The sequence below is a fragment of the Rhinolophus hipposideros genome, assembly GCF_964194185.1.
Source record: "Rhinolophus hipposideros genome assembly, chromosome: X".
Classification (NCBI taxonomy): Eukaryota; Metazoa; Chordata; class Mammalia; order Chiroptera; family Rhinolophidae; genus Rhinolophus; species Rhinolophus hipposideros.
In genome coordinates, this window is record NC_138046.1 from 74,315,708 (window position 1) to 74,335,882 (window position 20,175).

Genomic DNA, 20,175 nt, shown 5'->3' on the forward strand with positions numbered 1-20,175 from the left:
TTTTTTGTGTTCTCTTGCATCTCATTGATTTTTTTCAATAGTGCAAGCTTGAATTCTCTGTAATTTAAGTCACATATTTTCATATCTTTAAGTACCTTTTCTGGAGACTTTTCACTTTCTATCTGAGCTGTCTTGTTGCCTTGGTTATTCATGGCAATTACTGGTTTATTATTTCTCTTCGTAGACATCTACAGGAGTGGCTTCTGCAACAGGTTAATAGGAAGAGGTCTTTCTTTTGTTTTCCAGTACTTTTTGGTAGAATGTTTTATTTTCTCTCCTACTGCACCCTTTTTTTGTCTCTCACACGGTAGTGCCATGTTTTCTCTGCACTATTCCAGCTTCTCACACAATGGGGCTATTCCCACGGAGACAGGATTCTGCTCTGTTAATAATAGTTCACCTAGGTCACAGGGCACAGTGTCCGTGTGGGTATGCGGAAAGTTTTTGAAGTTCCAAAGCTCTTCCTGCACCAAATTCAGAGCCTGCATATTTCATCAGTTCTGTTTACTCCTGCAGGGATCCACCCAGATAGGTGGGGCCAAGGGCTGGGTGAGTTGTGATAGGTGGCCCAGAGGAATGGTGGCAACCACCACCACAAGCAGTCCTGCTTCCACAGCTCCCCCTTCTTTGCCAGAACTAGTTGGGCTGCTAATCTGTGCCTGGAGTCCACAGTTCTCAGAACAGCAAATATTCTGTTGTTTTGATCTGACACTGCTTCTCTTCCACTTCTAGTGCTGGGCAGGTGGGTGTGTGACGAGCTCTGGGGTTTTAGGGAGGGTGGGGCTATTCTTAGTGCCTAAGGTTTCCATTCTCTGCTATGCAGTGAGGGCTTAAACCACCGTTTTCAGCCTTCTTCCCTCAGCCCTTTCTCACAGGTATCTGCTGTATGCGTTGAGATCAGCCGTGTTATATGCTGCCCCCTCCTTCCTGAGGGCCATTAGCGGAGCCCTAGCAGTCCGAGTTCTTCCCTCTCTTGCAGCTGCATTAGTTCTGGGATGCAGCGAACTCGGATCACTGATCTAAATCTGCGTCCTATGCCTGTGCAGCTGCATGTCAGCGTTCTTCCCTCCCTCCTCCCCCCTCACGCTATTTGCCCAAGTTTAGTTGAATTCAGTAGTTGGCCTCTTTGTCTTGCCTGTCTTCTGTGCAGGGTGTCCTGTGTGGAGTTATTGTTGTTTGATTAGTTGTAAATTCCAGGGTAGCTTTACAGATGCTCACCTCTCCTCACCATTTTGAGAGTATTTCTGTCAAAAGAAGTTTTAAGAGGGTAATTTATATCATTATATGCCTATCTCAAAAAACAGGAAAAATCCCAAACAAATAACCTCACATTACCCCTTGACGTACTAGAAAAAATAACAAATGAAACACATGTGCAGTAAAAGATAGGAAATAATAAAATAAGAGCAAAACTAAATGAAATAGAGAACAAAAAGACAATAGAAAATATTAATGTTACAAAGAACTGGTTCTTTGGAAAGATTACTAAAATTGACTAATCCTTGGCTAGACTCCGTATGATAAAAAAAAAGAAAGGACACTAATAAAGCAAATCAGAAATGAAAAAGGGGAATTTATCACGGATGCCACAGAAATACAAGAACCATCCTAGTATACTACGAAGGACTATATGCGACCAAGTTCAACAATCTAGAGGAAATGGACAAGTTTTTAGAACCACATAGCCTTCCTAGGATGAGTAATGAAGAATTTTAAAATCTAAATAGACTGATCACCAGTAAGGAAATTGAATCTGTCTACCGAAACCTCCCCAAAAGCAGAATTCTGGGACCAGATGGCATCAGTAGTGAATGCTACGAAACCTTCAAAGAGGATTTAATACCTGGTCTACTCAAACTATTCCAAAAATTGAAGAAAATACAATGCTCTCTAATTCATTTTACGAGTCTAACATTACCCTGCTATCAAAATCTGGCAAGTATAACACACACAAAATATCTACAGACCAATACCTCTGATGAATACCAATGGAAAACTATTAAGCAAAATTCTAGCAGAATGGATTCAACAATACACTAAGAATATTATTCAAGGAGGAGGGGGGTTTTCACTGTGTGAGGAATATAAATGATAAATGTCTAACTATTACATTGTTTTGTGCCCCTGAAACTAATAAAAAATTAGTCAAAAAAGAAAGAAAAAAACCCTAATAAAAACAAAAAATGATTATTCATCACAATCAAGTGAGGTTCATCTCAGGGGCACAAGGATGATTCAACATACACAAATCCATCAATGTGATACATGGATAGGACGAATTAATATAGTTAAAGTGTCCATACTGCATAAGGCAATATATCTATTCAATGCAATTCGTGTCAAACTACCAACGACGGTTTTCACAGAAATAGAACATATAGTCCTAAAATTTATATGGGACATTAAAAGACCCCGGATAGCCTCAGCAATTTTGAGAAATAAGAACAAAGTGGGAGGTATAATGATACCTGACTTCAAATTATACTACAAGGCTACAGTAATCAAAACAGCATGGTACTGGCATAAAACCAGACATACAGATCAATGGAACAGAATAGAGAGTCCAGAAATAAATCCATGCTTATATGGCCATTTAATTAACGGCAATGGAAGTAAGAATGTATGGTGGGGTAAAGAGAGTCTATTCAATAAATGGTGCTGGGAAACCTGGACAGACACATGCAAAAAAATGAAGCTGGACCACCTCCTTACATCATATACAAAAATAAATTCAAAATGGCTTAAAGACTTAAATGTAAGATCTGAAACCATAAAATACCTAGAAGAAAATATAGGAAGAAACTTCACGGAGATTACCCGGAGTAAGATTTTTACTGATATATCCCCTCGCGCGAGGGAAGTAAGAGAAAAAATAAACATGTGGGAGTACATCAAATTAAAAAGTTTTTCAGCAGTTATAAGAGGGAAATTTATATCATTACAGGCCTATCTCAAGAAACAAGAAAAATCCCAAATAAACAACCTCATATTACACCTCAAAGAACTAGAAAAAGAAGAACAAGTGAAACCCAAAGTCAGCAGAAGAAAGGAAATAACAAAAATCAGAGCAGAGCTAAATGAAATAGAGAACAAAAAGACAATAGAAAAAATTAATGTGACAAAGAGCTGGTTCTTTGAAAAAATTAATAAAATCGACAAACCCTTGGCTAGACTCACTAAGATAAAAAGAGAGAAGACACTAATTAACAAAATCAGAAATGAGAAAGGGGAAGTTATCACGGACACCACAGAAATACAAAGGATCATCCAAGAATACTATGAAGGACTATATGCCACCAAATTTAATAACCTAGAAGAAATGGACAAGTTCTTAGAAACATATAGCCTTCCAAGGCTGAACCATGAAGAACTGGAAAACCTAAACAGACCGATCACCAGTAAAGACATTGAATCAGTCATCCAAAACCTTCCCAAAAGCAAAAGTCCGGGACCAGATGGCTTCACTAGTGAATTCTACCAAACCTTCAAACAGGATCTAATACCAATCCTGCTCAAACTCTTCCAAAAAATTGAAGAAGAGTCAGTACTCCCTAACTCATTTTATGAGGCCAACATTACCCTGATACCAAAACCTGGTAAGGACAACACAAAAAAAGAAAACTACAGACCTATATCTCTGATGAATACTGATGCAAAAATCCTAAACAAAATTTTAGCAAATCGAATACAACAATGCATTAAAAAGATTATTCATCATGACCAAGTGGGGTTCATCCCCGGGGCACAAGGATGGTTCAACGTCCGCAAATCCATCAATGTGATACATCACATAAACAAAATAAAGGACAAAAATCATATGATTATATCAATTGATGCAGAAAAAGCATTTGACAAGATACAACATCCATTTATGATTAAAACACTTAATAAAATAGGTATAGAAGGAAGATACCTCAACATAATAAAGGCCATCTATGACAAGCCCTCAGCTAATCTCATAATTAATGGTGAAAAACTGAAGCCCTTTGCTCTACGTTCAGGAACACGACAGGGCTGTCCCCTATCACCTCTGCTTTTCAACATAGTGTTGGAAGTCCTTGCCAGAGCCATCAGGCAAGAGAAAGAAATAAAAGGCATCCAAATTGGGAATGAAGAAGTTAAAATATCACTCTTTGCAGATGATATGATGCTATATATAGAAAACCCTAAAGACTCCACCAAAAAGCTGTTAGAAACAATCAATGAATACAGTAAAGTTGCTGGCTACAAAATCAACGTACAAAAGTCCATTGCATTCCTATATACTAACAATGAAATCTCAGAAAAAGAAATACAAAAAACAATTCCCTTTGCAATTGCAGCAAAAAGAATAAAATACCTAGGAATAAATTTAACCAAGGATGTGAAGGATTTATATGCTGAAAACTATAAGACATTTTTGAAAGAAATTGAAGATGACACAAAGAAATGGAAGGACATTCCGTGCTCATGGCTTGGAAGAATCAACATAGTTAAAATGGCCATATTACCCAAAGCAATATACAGATTTAATGCAATCCCCATCAAAATCCCAATGGCATTTTTTAAAGAAATAGAACAAAAAATCATCAGATTTGTTTGGAACCACAAAAGACCCCGAATAGCCAAAGCAATCTTAAGAAAAAAGAACAGTGCTGGAGGTATCACACTGCCTGACTTTAGCTTATACTACAGGGCTACAATAATCAAAACAGCATGGTATTGGCGGAAAAACAGACACGTAGACCAATGGAATAGAATTGAGAACCCAGAAATAAAACCACATAAATATGGACAGATAATTTTTGACAAAGATGGTAAAAACATACAATGGAAGAAAGACAGCCTCTTCAATAAATGGTGCTGGCAGAATTGGATAGCCACGTGCAAAAGAATGAAACTGGACTGCTATCTGTCACCATGTACCAAAATTAATTCAAAATGGATCAAAGACTTAAGCATAAGACCTGACACAATAAACTGCATTGAAGAAAACATAGGTACTAAACTTATGGACCTTGGGTTCAAAGAGCATTTTATGAATTTGACTCCAAAGGCAATGGAAGTAAAAGATAAAATAAACAAATGGGACTATATGAAACTTAAAAGTTTCTGCACAGCAAAAGAAACCATCGACAAAATAAAGAGGGTACCGACTGAATGGGAGAAGATTTTTGCAAATAGTTCCTCCGATAAGGGTCTAATATCCAAAATATACAAGGAACTCATGAAACTCAACAACAAAAAAACGAACAACCCAATTGAAAAATGGGCAGAGGACCTGAAGAGACATTTCTCTAAAGAGGACTTCCAAATGGCAAATAGACATATGAAAAAATGCTCAACATCACTAATCATCAGAGAAATGCAAATAAAAACCACAATGAGATATCACCTCACCCCAGTCAGAATGGCTATCATCAACAAGACAAATAGCAACAAGTGTTGGAGAGGCTGTGGAGAAAAAGGAACCCTCATACACTGTTGGTGGGAATGCAGACTGGTGCAGCCGCTATGGAAGGCAGTGTGGAGGTTCCTCAAGAAATTACGAATAGAATTACCATATGACCCAGCAATCGCTCTCCTGGGTATCTACCCCAAAAATATAAAAGCATTTCTCTATAGAGACACGTGTACTCCAATGTTCATTGCAGCTTTGTTTACGGTGGCCAAGACATGGAAACAACCAAAATGTCCTTCGATAGATGAATGGATAAAGAAGTTGTGGTACATATACACAATGGAATACTATTCAGCGTTAAGGAAAGATGATATAGGAACATTTCTGACAACATGGATGGATCTTGAGAATATAATGCTAAGCGAAATAAGTCAGACAGAAAAAGCAGAGAACCCTATGATTTCACTGATATGTGGTATATAAACCAAAAACAAGACAAACAAATGAGAAACAAGAACTCATAGACACAGACATAGTTTAGTGGTTACCAGAGGGTAAGGGGGGTGGGGGGAGGGAGATGAGGGTAAGGGGGATCAAATATATGGTGATGGAAGGAGAACTGACTCTGGGTGGTGAACACACAATGGGATTTATTGATGATGTAATACGGAATTGTACACCTGAAATTATGTAATTTCATTAACAATTGTCACCCCAATAAATAAATTAAAAAAAAAAAGTTTTTCACAGCAAAGGAAACCATCAATAAAACAAAAAGGGATCCTACTGAATGGGAAAAGATATTTGCCAATGATATATCTGATAAGGGGTTAATATCACAAATCTATAAAAAACTCAGTCAACTCAACTCCAAAAAAACAAACAACTCAATTAAAAAATTGGCAGAAGACATGAAGAGACTTTTTTCTAAAAAGGACATACAGATGGCAAACAGGTATATGAAGAAATGCTCTACTCACTAACCATCACAGAAATGCAAATGAAAACCACAATGAGATACCACCTCACCCCAGTCAAAATGGCTATCATCAATAAATCAACAAACAACAAGTGCTGGCGCTGAGAAAAGAAAACGCTTGTGTACTGTTGGTGGGATTACAGATTGGTGCAGCCATTATGGAAAGCAGTATGGAGGTATCTCAAAAATCTGAAAATGGAACTACCTTGTGATCCAGTAATTCTACTCCTAGGTATCTACCCGGAGAAATCCAAAACTCCAATTCAAAAATCAGTATGCACTCCTATGTTTATTGCAGCACTCTACACAATAGCCAAGATATGGAAACAACCAAAATGCCCATTGGTAGATGACTGGATTAAGAAGCTGTGGTACATTTATACAATGGAGTATTACGCAGCCATAAAGAAGAAAGAAATCTTATCATTTGCAGCAACATGGATGGATCTAGAGAACATTATGTTAAGTGAAATAAGTCAGAAAGAGAAAGACAAGTACCATATGATCTCACTTATATGCGAAATCTAAAGAATAGAATAAGTGAATGAACTAATCACAAACAGTTTTGGAGAGAAAGAGGAAAAACTGAGGGTTGCTAGATGGCCGGGGTTGTGGGGATAAGGAGGAATGTGAGGGGATTCGAAAACAGTCGGTAACCACAAGATTGCCAAGGGGTTTTGAAAATTAATTTGGGGAACGTAATCAATAATGTTGTAAAGATTTTGTAGGGTATTGGATGGACACTTTTTCCATTTGGGAGACCTCCTCAGGGATGATGTAGATGCCTGATCACTGCACTGTACACCTGAAGGTGAACAATAATGAATGCCAACTATAATTATATATGTGTATATATGTATATATATATATGTATGTATATACTTACAAGAAGCGGAGTACAGCATTAGGAATAATGACAGTAGAAATGTAATAATTCTGTGGGATGTCAGAGGGATAGTGGATGGGGGGAGTCGGGTCCACACAGTGTGAGGGATATAAATGATAAACGTCTAAGTATTACTTTGTGCACCTGAAACTAATAAAAAATAAAGTTTAGAATTTAATTGCTCAATTTTATGAGTTAATTTTTAATCAAAGAAATGAAAATTTCTTTTACTTTTATACAAATTATATCTTAATATCTCCAAGTTGAGCTCAGCGATTTCAGAAAAACTGTTTTAAATGTATTTTAATAAAAGAAATATTAATTTGAAAAAAGTGAAGTGGGGATGTACCATTGCAATTTCAGGAAAGGCCCTTGCAATGGGAAACCTGTGAGTTCTCCTTCCATGTCTTAGTGCTACCCAGATTCGATTGCTGCATTAATTAAAGAATATTATAAGAATACATAGGGTACTTAATTGTGTCTGTTTACACTCTCTAATATTTCTACCTTTATTATTATGATTCCAAGTAGTTCATTATTGATAATATTTATTTCATACTTTGTAATTAAATGTATTGTAGGTGTTGCTAAGATTGGGTTTCAGTATTAAATGATTTTGTCAATTTGTCCTTCTCTGCTTGCTTTTCTGTTGGTTTCCCAGTTATTTTATCTCTCCTACAGCTACACTCCAATGGTGACAGAATCAGAGTAGCTTACATATCAATAGATAAGCATCTCAAACAAGTAGAAATCATGACTTTGTTGTCAAATCACATTCTCTATGAGAAAGAGCAATGCGATGATGTACTGAATATTTTCCCAAGGTACACTTCTGTCTGAAACACTAGATGGGTTGGTCAGCTACATAAAAAGGAGCTACAATTTGGATATTGCCTCTTGCATGTCCTATTTTATACCAAAAACTTTTTAATTTTATCATTTCTTTCTCATAATGTAATCATAATTCTTCCCATGTAAAATATTGCATGAGAGTGAATCATTATGGCAATACATTTAAGAAAAAGTTCACAACCATTGATATTAATCTCTGTCCAACTTTGTAATTGAGATGTTCTATTTTAAAGGTATCAGGAAAAATGTCCTATCTTATAAATTAGTAACCTTGGTCTCACATTAAGGAACAATTCTTTCAAGATTAACTTAAAAACTAAACATGTGAAACACATTTTTAGGATTTTGTATCAATGTAGCTATTAAAAGTAGTTCTTGATTTCTTCAATTATAATTTTTTTCTGAAAGACTTAAGGCCATAGAAACCTGTGGGACTTCAAAATGTTAGATAGTAACATGAGCACGTGTTTTTTATTATGGATTTTAGAGATTTGAAGATAAGGGTTTGACAGCTCTGGAAAGTTATATTGTATTTTTATCTCTTTGTGGGGGAGAAGAGTGATCTTAACATTGGTTTCAGATCTGTGTCCTTATCCCCATCACTCCACATTCCCCCACACCATTTTCCTGGATACAAGGAAAGGAAAGGAGTTGGGACATAATTTATGGGTGTCTGACATCACTTTAATGTCTTTACTAATGTTTAACCATTTAGCTACTTTATCCTTTATGTCAGATTCATTTGTGGTCTACCTGTGTTGCAAAGCCATGAAAATTTTAAAATTTCTTGAGTGATATGTTGGAAGAGATGTTTTTTCTTGTATTGCTTTTTTGAGAGTCAGGAGAAATTGGTTTCATTATAAAGCATACTGTGTAGGAATAACACATTTTTTCCTTCTTTTTGTTTCTAATTTGCCCTCTTCCTTTCTATCTCCTCTCTCTCTCTCTCTCTCTCTCTCTCTCTCTCTCTCTCTCTCTCTCTCTCTCTCTCTCTCTCTCTTCTCTCGCCTCCTACCCTCTCTCACTTCCTCCCTTCCTTCTTTCTTTCCTTCATGCCCTTTTTCCTGTTTTTCCCTTCTGTCTCTACTTCTTTCTTCTTCCCCCTCCTGGAGGTAGTTCTATGTGCCACCAACTCATGACAATCACAGAGTAAAATAGGTAAGAAATGGAAAGTGGCTTTACATTAAGAGTGTTCCTCCAAACACAATGTCCTGTTTTTCTGAGATTGCCATTCCTAATCATTTTTTCTACTTTTCTTTATTTTGGTATTTTTCTTTTTTTTTTTTAAGATTTTATTGGGGAAAGGGGAATAGGACTATATTGGGGAACAGTGTGTATTTCCAGGACTTTATTTTTGTTGCAGAACATTAGTTTGTTTTTCCCAGGACTCATCCAAGTCAAGTTGTTGTCCATTCAATCTTAGTTTGGAGGGCGCAGCTCAGCTCCAGGTCTAGTAGCCATTGTTAGTTGCCGGGGGAGCAGCCCACCACTCCTTGCGGGAGTCCAATCGGCAACCTTGTGGTTGAGAGGGTGCGCTCCAAACAACTGAGCCATCTGGCCACTTGGAAGCTGAGCGGCAGCTCACTGATTTCATTCTAGTTACGGAGGGCACAGTTCGCTGGCCCATGTGGGAATCGAACCGGCAACCCTGTTGCCCAGATCTTGCTCTCTAACCAACTGAGCCATCCATCTGCCCCTTTGGTATTTTTCTTGATATGATATTTGGCATCTACAATATCATTAGGGGCAATATCATTAGGCAGGGGATGAAACTTGATGCTAAAAATGTAAAGATTTCCAGTGTGTGGGAAAGACCCCTTAGAATTGCTTTGGAGGAAGAGGGATTCAGAGACTTCTGAGGCTGTGGCTCCCTATTTGAATCAGACTTTCCAGCTTCTTTCAGGATAGCATAACTATTTTCCCCACGTGCTTTTTTCTCCTTTCTGTGTTGATTTTATTTTCATTGTATTGATTAAAGAAAAAAAAAACAAGGGAGGGAAACAAGGTTCCACTCTGTTATTTATTTCTCCTTTTGCTATCAGACAGCTGGGTTTTCAGAGGCATGAGTAATGCACCCTTTTTTTTTTTTTGGTAGTTTTGAGTACCATGGTTGCAACTGCCAGTCTCTCACCAGATCTTCTGCTCTAAGTAAAAAATATATTTACTTAAATATTAAAAGGTGTTCTAAAGTATTTCTATATGTATACTTTTTCATCCATTTTGATATGGAAATATGACGTCCTGGTTTCAGTAGAGTGTCTCTTTGCAAATGAATAGAAAGTACCTGACATTGTGATTTTAGTAGTGTCTCCATTAGTGGAACTGAAAAAAAAAAACACAATGAAACACAATGAAATTCATGTAGTTTGATCAATTTTGCCTGCAGGACACACATGTCCAAACACTGATTATCTTTAGTCTCACATTTATCCAAGACTTCCCTACCTACCCCAGCCTTCACTGATCTCTGCTTCCTCCAATTTTCTGTGTTATGAGATGTTTATGTAAAACAATTTTAGGACAACATAATTTCTCAAAGTTTCCATATAAGTTAAGTGACACAGCAGAATGTTATTTTAAATTTAATTTCATTATTTATTTATTTATTTTTATTAGTTTCAGGTGTACAAAGCAACATAATAGTTAGACATTTACACCTGTCACGAATTAATAACACCCCTCCCCCAAGCTATTATTATCCCTCTGACATCTTATATAGTTCTTACAATAACATTGACTATCTTCTTTATGCTATATACCACATCCCGTCACATATATATATATATATATATATATATATATATATATATATATGTATATATATATATTTATACATATGTCACTATATATATTAGTGCCTAATATATGTATATATATATATATATATATAGTGACATATATATATATATATATATATATATATATTTAATTATAATTGACATACAATATCATTCTACATCAGCTAGGTGTACAGTGCATTGGTCACGGATCTACACAGTCTATGAAGTGATCACCCTTGTAAGTCCAGTGCCCATCTGCCAACTTACATAATCTTTACAACATTGTTGATTGTATTCCCCATATGGTATTTCACTTCCCCTTGACTATATGTGTCTCCTAATTTATTTGAAATTTATTTATTTATTTATTTATTTATTTATTTATTTATTCAAATTAAATTTGATTAGGGTGACAATGGCCACAAAGTTACATAGGTTTCAAGGGTAAAATTCTGCAATATATATCTATATATCACATTGTGTGTTCACCATCCAGAGTCAGTTTTCTTTCCATCACCATATATTTGATCCCTTTTACCCTCTTCTATAAGTCTGCTCCCCACTTACCCTCTGGTAACTATTAAACTATTATCTGTGTCTATGAGTTTTTGATTATTTGTTTGTCTTGTTCTTTTGCTGTTTTCAGTTTTATATACCACATATCAGTTAAATCATATGATCTCGACTTTTTCGGTCTGACTTCACTTAGGATAACAATCTCAAGATTGATCCATGCTGTCACAAATGGCATCATTTCATCATTTTACTACAGAATAGTATTCCATTGTGTATATATACCACAACTTCTTTATCCAATCATCCACTGAATGACACTTTGGTGGTTTCCATGTCTTTATCACCGTAAATAAAGCTGCAATGAAATTCGCAGCATGTGTATCTTTACAGATAAATGTTTTCAGAATTTTTGGGTAGATACAAAGAGAGGGATTGCTGGGTCATATGGTAATTCTATCCATAATTTTTTCAGGAACCTCCACACTGCCTTCCATAGCAGCTGCACCAGTCTGCATTCCCACCAACAGTGTATGAGGGTTCCTTTTTCTCCACAGCCTCTCCAACACTTGTTGCTATTTGTCTTGTTGATGATAGCCATTCTGACTGGGGTTAGGTGATATCTCATTGTGAATTTATTTACATGTCTCTGATGGTTAGTGATGAGCATCTTTTGATATTTCTATTGGCCACTTGTATGTCCTCTTTAGAAAAACGTCTCTTCAGGTCCTCTGCCCATTTTTTAATTGGATTGTTTGCTTTTATGTTGTTGAGTTGTATGAGTTCCTTGTGTATTTTGGATATTATCCCCGTATCTAAGGCGTTATTTGCAAAAATCTTCTCCCATTGGGTTCGTTGCCTCTATTTTTTTGGTGGTTTCTTTTGCTGTGCAAAAGCTTTTTAGTCTGATATAGTCCCATTCATTTATTTTAGCTTTTACTTCCCTTGCCTTTGAAGTTAAATTCACAAAATCCTCTTTGAACCCAAGGTCCATAAGTTTAGTACCTACGTTTTCTTCTATGCAGTTTATTGTTTCAGGTCTTATGCTTAGGTCTTTGATCTATTTTGAATTAATTTTGCTACATGGTGACAGATAGCAATCCAGTTTCATTCTTTTGCACGTGGCTATCTAATTCTCCCAGCACCATTTATTGAAGAGGCTGTCTTTTCTACATTGTATGTTTTTGGCTTTTTTGACGAAAATTATCTGTTCATATTTATGTGGCTTTATTTCTGGGTTCTCGATTCTATTTAATTAGTCTTTGTGTCCGTTTTTCTGCCAATATCACACTGTTTGATTTTTGTTGTCCTGTAGTGTAAGCTGAAATAAAGTAGTTTAATGCCTCCAGCATGTCACTTTTTTCTTAGGATTGCTTTGGCAATTCGGGATCTTTTGTATTTCCATAAATATTATGATTCTTTTTCAATTTCTTTAAAAAATGCCATTGGGATTTTGATGGTAAGTGAATTAAATATGTATATTTTTTTGGTAATATGGCCATTTTAATTATGTTGAGTCTTCCAATCCATGATCATGAAATGTCTTTCCATTTCTTAGTGTCTTATTCAATTTCTTTTAAAAATGTCACATAATTTTCAGTGTTTATTTCTTTCACATCCTTGATTATATTTATTCTTATGCAATTTATTATTTTTGATGCAATTGCAAAAGGAATTGTTTTTTTTTTAATTTTTTTCTGAGATTTCTTTTCTAGTTAAGGTTGTGAACTTTTTGCAACAATGTTCGTAAACTTTTTTGATATCAGAAGGATTATTCATTATGAACTTTTGCCAACTGGACAAACAGTTAACCTAGTTTACTATTTGAAAGTGCTGAACAGGCTGCATGAAAAAGTTAGACGACCTGAACTTTTCACCAACAGTTCATGGCTCTTACATCAGGACAAAGCACCAGGTCATAGGGCACTGTCTGTGAGGGAGTTTGAACCAGTAAACAAATAACTGTATTGGAACACCCTCTCTATTCACCAAGTCTGGGACCCAATGAGCTCTGCCTTTACATGAAGATAAAGAAAATATTGAAAGGAAGACATTTTGATGACATTCAGGACATAAAGCATAATACGACAGTTTTTTCTTTTTTTTCATTTTTTTAAATTAAATTTATTGGGGTGACAATTGTTAGTAAATTTAAATAGATTTCAGGTGTACAATTCTGTATTACATCATCTATAAATCCCATTGTGTGTTCACCACCCAGAGTCAATTCTACTTCCATCAACATATATTTGATCCCACTTACCCTCATCACCCACCCCCCACACCCTTACCCTCTGGTAACCACTAAAGTATTGTCTGGGTCTATGAGTTTTTCTTTCTCATTTGTTTGTCTTGTTCTTTTGTTGTTTTTGGTTTATATACCACATATCAGTGAAACATAGGGTTCTCTGCTTTTTCTGTCTGACTTATTTCACTTAGCATTATACTCTCAAGATCCATCCATGTTGTAACAAATGCTCCTATATCATCTTTCCTTAACGCAGAATAGTATTCCATTGTGTATGTATACCACAAATTCTTTATCCATTCATCTATCGAAGGACATTTTGGTTGTTTCCATGTCTTGGCCACAGTAAACAAAGCTGCAATGATCGTTGGAGTACACGTGTCTTTATAGAGAAATTTTTTTAGATTTTTTGGGTAGATACCCAGGAGAGAGATTGCTGGGTCATATGGTAATTCTATTCGTAATTTCTTGAGGAACCTTCACGCTGCCTTCCATAGCGGCTGCACCAGTCTGCATTCCCACCAACAGTGCATGAGGGTTCCTTTTTCTCCAAAGCCTCTCAAACACTTGTTACTATTTGTCTTGTTGATGAAAGGCATTTTGACTGGGGTGAGGTGATATCTCATTGTGGTTTTCATTTGCATTTCTCTGATGATTAGCGATGTTGAGCATTTTTTCAAATGTCTATTTGCGATTTGTATACCTCTTTGGAGAAATATCTCTTCAGGTCCTGTGTCCATTTTTCAATTGGGTTGTTTGTTTTTTTGTTGTTGAGTTTCATGAGTTCCTTGTATATGTTGGATATTAGACCCTTATTAGAGGCACTGTTTGCAAAAATCTTCTCCCATTCCGTTGCTTGCCTCATTATTTTGTCAATAGTTTCTTTTGCTGTGCAAAAGCTTTTCAGTTTCATATAATCCCATTTGTTTATTTTAGCTTTTACTTCCATTGCTTTTGGAGTCAAATTCATAAAATTTTCTTTGAACCCAAGGTCCATAAGTTTAGTACCTATGTTTTCTTTAATGCAGTTTATTGTGTCAGGTCTTATGCTTAAGTCTTAGATCCATTTTGAATTAATTTTGGTACATGGTGACAGATAGCAGTCCAGTTTCATTCTTTTGAACGTGGCTATTCAATTCTCCCAGCACCACTCATTGAAGAGGCTGTCTTTCCTCCACTTATGCTTTTAGCTTTTTTGTCAAAAATTATCTGTCCATATTTATGTGGTTTTATTTCTGGGTTCTCAATTCTATTCCAATGGTCTATGTGTCTGTTTTTCCGCCAATACCAAGCTGTTTTGATTATTGTAGCCCTGTAGTACAAGCAAAAATCAGGGAGTGTGATACCTCCAGTATAGTTCTTTTTTTTTTTTTTTTAATGTTGCTTTGGCTATTTGGGGTCTTTTGTGGTTCCAAACAAATCTGATGATTTTTTGTTCTATTTCATTAAAAAATGCCATTGGGATTTTGATGGGGATTGCATTAAATCTGTATATGGCTTTGGGTAATATGGCCATTTTTAATATGTTGATTCTTCCAATCCATGAACCCGGAATGTCTTTCCATTTCTTTGTGTCTTCTTCAATTTCTATCAAAAATGTCTTATAGTTTTCAGCATATAAATCCTTCACATCCTTGGTTAAGTTTATTTCTAGGTATTTTATTCTTTTTGCTGCAATTGCAAAATGAATTGTTTTTTCTATTTCTTTTTCTGAGATTTCATTGTTGGTATATAGGAAAGCAATGAACTTTTGTACGTTGATTTTGTAGCCAGCAACTTTACTGTATTCGTTGATTATTTCTAATAGCTTTTTGGTGGAGTCTTTAGGGTTTTCTATATATAGCATCATGTCGTCTGTAAAGAGTGATAATTTAAGGGGATCAAATATATGGTGATGGAAGGAGAACTGACTCTGGGTGGTGAACACACAATGGGATTTATAGACGATGTAATACAGAATTGTACACCTGAAATCTATGTAAATTTACTAACAATTGTCACCCCAATAAAATTAATTAAAAAAAAAAAGAGTGATAATTTAACTTCTTCATTTTCTATTTGGATGCCTTTTATTTCTTTCTCTTGCCTGATTGCTTTGGCAAAGACTTCCAACACTATGTTGAAAAGCAGAGGTGATAGGGGACAACCTTGTCGTGTTCCTGAAGGTAGAGCAAAGGGCTTCACTTATCACCATTAATTATGAGATTAGCTGAGGGCTTGTTGTATATGGCCTTTATTATGTTGAGGTATTTTCCTTCTATACCAATTTTATTAAGTGTTCTAATCATAAATGGATGTTGTGTCTTATCAAATGCTTTTTCTGCATCAATTGATAGAATGATATGATTTTTGTCTTTTATTTTGTTTATGTGATGTATCACATTGATGGATTAGCAAATGTTGAACCATCCTTGTGCCCCGGGGATCAACCCCACTTGGTCGTGATGAATAATCTTTTTAATGAATTTTTGTATTCAATTTGCTAGAATTTTGTTTAGGATTTTAGCATCTGTATTCATCAGAGGTATTGGTGTGTAGAGTTCTTTTTTTGTGTTGTCCTTACCAGGTTTTGGTATTAGGGTAATGTTTGCCTCATAAAATGAGTTAGGGAGTACTGACTCTTCCTCAATTTTTTGGAAGAGTTTGAGCAGGATTGGTATTAGATCCTCTTTGAAGGTTTGGTAGAATTCACTATTGAAGCCATCTGGTCCAGGACTTTTCATTTTGGGAAGGTTTTGGATGACTGATTCAATTTCGTTACTGGTGATCGGCCTGTTTAGATTTTCCAGTTCTTCATGATTCAGCCTTGGAAGGCTATATGTTTCTAAGAACTTGTCTATTTCTTCTAAGTTATTGTATTTGGTGGCATATTGTCCTTCATAGTATTCTTGGATAATCCTTTGTATTTCTGTGGTGTCCATGAAAACTTCCCCTTTTCATTTCTGATTTTGTTAATTAGTGTCTTCTCTCTTTTTATCTTAGTGAGTAGCCAAGTGTTTGTAAATTTTGTTAATCTTTTCATAGAACCAGCTCTTTGTCACATTAATTTTTTTCTATTGCCTTTTTGTTCTCTATTTCATTTAGTTCTGCTCTGATTTTTGTTATCTCCTTTCTTCTGCTGACTTGGGTTTCGCTAGTTCTTCTTTTTCTGGTTCTTTAAGGTGTAACATGAGGTTATTTATTTGGGATTTTTCTTGTTTCTTGAGATAGGCTTCTAATGATATAAATTTCCCTCTTAAAACAGCTTTTGCTGCATCCCAAAAATTTTGGTAGGAGATATTTTCATTGTCATTTGTTTCTATGTATCTTTTGATCTCTCCTCTAATTTCTTCTTTGACCCAGTCGTTCTTTAAAAGTATGTTGTTTAATCTCCATGTATTTGTGTTTTTTCCTCCTTTCTTTTTGCAGTTGATATCCAATTTCAAAGCCTTGTGATCAGAGTATATGCTTGGTATGATTTCAATTTTCTAAATTTCCTGAGGCTGATTTTATGTCCCAATATATGGTCTATCCTTGAGAATGTTCCATGTACACTAAAAAAGAATGTATAGTCTGATGTTTTAGGGTGAAGTGCTCTATATATGTCAATTATGTCCATTTCATCTAATGTGTCATTTAGGGCTGCTATTTCATTATTTATTTTCTGTTAGGATGATCTATCCATAGCTGTCAATGATGTATTTAAGTTCCTTAGTATAATTGTGTTTTGGTCAATTTCTCCCTTTAGTTCTGTTAGTAGTTGCTTGGTATATTTTGGTGCTCCCTGATTGGGGCCATAAATATTGATGATTGTTGTGTCTTCTTCTTGTATAGTCCCCTTTACCATTATGAAATATCCATCTTTTTTTCTTGTTATCTTTTTCACCCTGAAGTCTGTTTCATCAGAAATCATTATGGCTACACCTGATTTTCTCTGGGTACCATTTGTTGGAGTGTCAATTTCCACCCTTTCACTTTGAGTCTATGCTTGTCCTTGTAGCTGAGATGTGTCTCTTGGAGACATCATATGCTTGGGTTTAATTTTTTGATCCATTCTGCTACTCTGTGATTTTTATTGGTGAGTTCAGTCTATTTACATTTAGGGCTATTATTGATATGTGAGGATTTCCTGTCATTCTATCTTTAGTTTTCTCGTAAGGCTGTGTCTCCATTATTTCTTTGCCTTTTTGTTGTTGTCTATTATTTCTGTGTGGTGGTATTTTATGACGTTACCCTCTGTTTCTTTTTTTATTACAGTATATATTTTAGTTCTGGATGTTTTTTGAGTGATTACCCTTAAGTTTATGTAAAAGAAAGTTTGATATTTAAAGTATTCCAGTGTCTTCAGCACGCTTACTTTCTCTATTCCCGTATTCCTATTCAGGCCTTTACTCTCCCCCTTTTTATGTTTTGGTAGCCAAAAGTTGTCCCTGTTGATGGTGGTCTAATAGCCTCCTTTAGTATTTCTTGTAGTGCAGGTCGTGTATTAGAAAATTCCCTCAGCTTTTGGATGTCTGGAAAGGTCTTTATTCCTCCTTCATATCTAAAGGAGATCTTTGCTGGATATATTATTCTTGGCTCATAATTTCTCTCTTTCAATAGATTGAATATTTGGTTACACTCCCTTCTGGCTTGTAGAGTTTCTGCTGAAATATCTGATGATAATCTAAAGGGCTTTCCTTTGTAAGTTACACTCTTCTTTTCCCTGGGCTCCTTGAGGATTCTTTTTTTTTTTTTTTTGAGGATTCTTTCTTTGGTGTTAATTTTAGAGAGCTTCAATACAATGTGCCTTGGGGAAGGGCTGTTGGGATTGAGGTAATTAGGTGTTCTATTTGCTTCTTGGATTCGATGATCTAGTTTTTTCCACAAGTTTGGGCAATTCTCATCGACGATTTGTTTGAATATATTCTCTGTTCCCTTCCCTCTTTCTTCTCCTCTGGTATGCCCATTATTCTTATATTGCTCTTTCTGATGGAGTCAGAAACTTCTTCTAGAGTTCTTTCATTTCTTTTAAGTATCAACTCTCTTTCTTCTTTCATCTGTGTAAATTCCAGGTACCTATCTTCGATGTCATTTATTCTTTCCTCCATCTGGTCAAGTCTACTACCTAAGCTGGATATTTTATTGTTAATTTCTTTTATTGAGTTCTTAATCTCCAGAAATTCTATTTGGTTCTTTTTAAAAATTTCAATCTCTTTTGTAAAATGCTCATGGTATTCTTTGACTGTGTTACTGAGTTCATTAAACTGCCTGTCTGTGTTTTCTTGCATCCTGTTCAGTTTTTTCAGAATTGCAATCTTGAATTCTCTGTCATTTAAATCACATATTTCCATATCTCTAAGTTTCTTTTCTGGAGACTTTTCACTTTCTTTTGAGCTATCTTGTTGCCTTGGTTATTCATGGCAACACTGATTTACTATTTCTCTTACTAGACATCTACAGGAGTGGCTTCTGATACTCGTTCATAGGTATGTGAAGAGTTTTTGAAGTTCCAAAGCTGTTTCTGCACCAGATTCAGAGCCCGAATGTTTCAGCAGTTCTGTTTACTCCTGCAGGGATCTTCCCAGATAGGTGGTGCCAGGGGTGGGGTGAGTTGTGAGAGGTGGCCCAGAGCAATGGTGTCGACCACCACCACAGCCAGTCCTGCTTCCACAGCTCCCTACCCTTTGCTGGAACTAGTTGAGCTGCGAATCTGTGTCTGCGGTCCACAGTTCTCAGAGCAGCAAATATTCTGTCCTTTGATCTGACACTGCTACTTTATGGCTTCTAGCACCGGGCAGGTGGGGGCGGGGTGAACTCTGGGAGGGTAGGAAGGGGGTGGCTAGTCTCTGTGCCTAAGGCTTGCAATTCTCCGCTTGGCAGTGAGGGCTTAAACCACCGATTTCAGCCCTCTTCCCTCAGTCTTTGCTCCGAGGTGTGCCGTGAGCTAGCGTTGGGTTCAGCCGTGTTATATGCTACCCCCTCAGTCCCGTGGGCAGTAAGCGGAGCCCTAGCAGTCTGAGTGCTTCCCTCTCCCGCAGCTGGGATAGTTCGGGAGCGAGCTCTGAGCTCTGATCTAGGTCTGCCTCCTGCGCCCACGCGTCTCTGTCTCCGCACTTCTCCTCTCCCTCCTCCCCGCCTCGCGCGATTTACCCACCTGGAGGTGAATTCAGTAGTGGGCCTCTTCATCTTGCCTGTCTGCTGTGCAGGGAGTCCTTTGTGTAGTTATTGTTGTCCGATTCATGGTAAATTCCAGGGGAGCGCTACAGAGGCTCACCTCATGCCGCCATTTTTTCCGCCTCTTCACAACGACAGTTGTGATGGCCATTCCAGAGAAAGAGTTCCAAAATTGCTTTGAATTGTGGATTAGACACTGGCATTTTTGCATACCTTCCCAAGGAGAGTACTCCCAAGAGGACAGTGGTGATATTCAGCAATGAGGTATGTAGCAGTCTCTCTAGGATGAGTGCACGAACTTAATTGTATGGTCTTGTATACAAATGCAAGGTATTTTCATATGTTGATTTTGTAAATGGCAACTTTACTGTTTTTGTTTTTTGTTTCTAATAGCTCTTTGAT

At 36.4% G+C, this 20,175-nt stretch overlaps 1 protein-coding gene across 1 annotated transcript in view; it reads right to left on the reverse strand.

Annotated features, from left to right (window-relative positions):
* The window catches only part of CYLC1 (cylicin 1), a gene marked incomplete at both ends in the record, with an annotated part of 78,846 nt that extends 58,968 nt beyond the window's left edge, over positions 1 to 19,878 (reverse strand). Inside the window, one exon of the mRNA XM_081043030.1 lies at positions 19,874 to 19,878. Coding sequence (XP_080899156.1) covers positions 19,874 to 19,878 — 5 coding nt within the window. The remainder of the gene's footprint in view (positions 1 to 19,873) is intronic.
* Between the last annotated feature and the right edge of the window lie 297 nt (positions 19,879 to 20,175).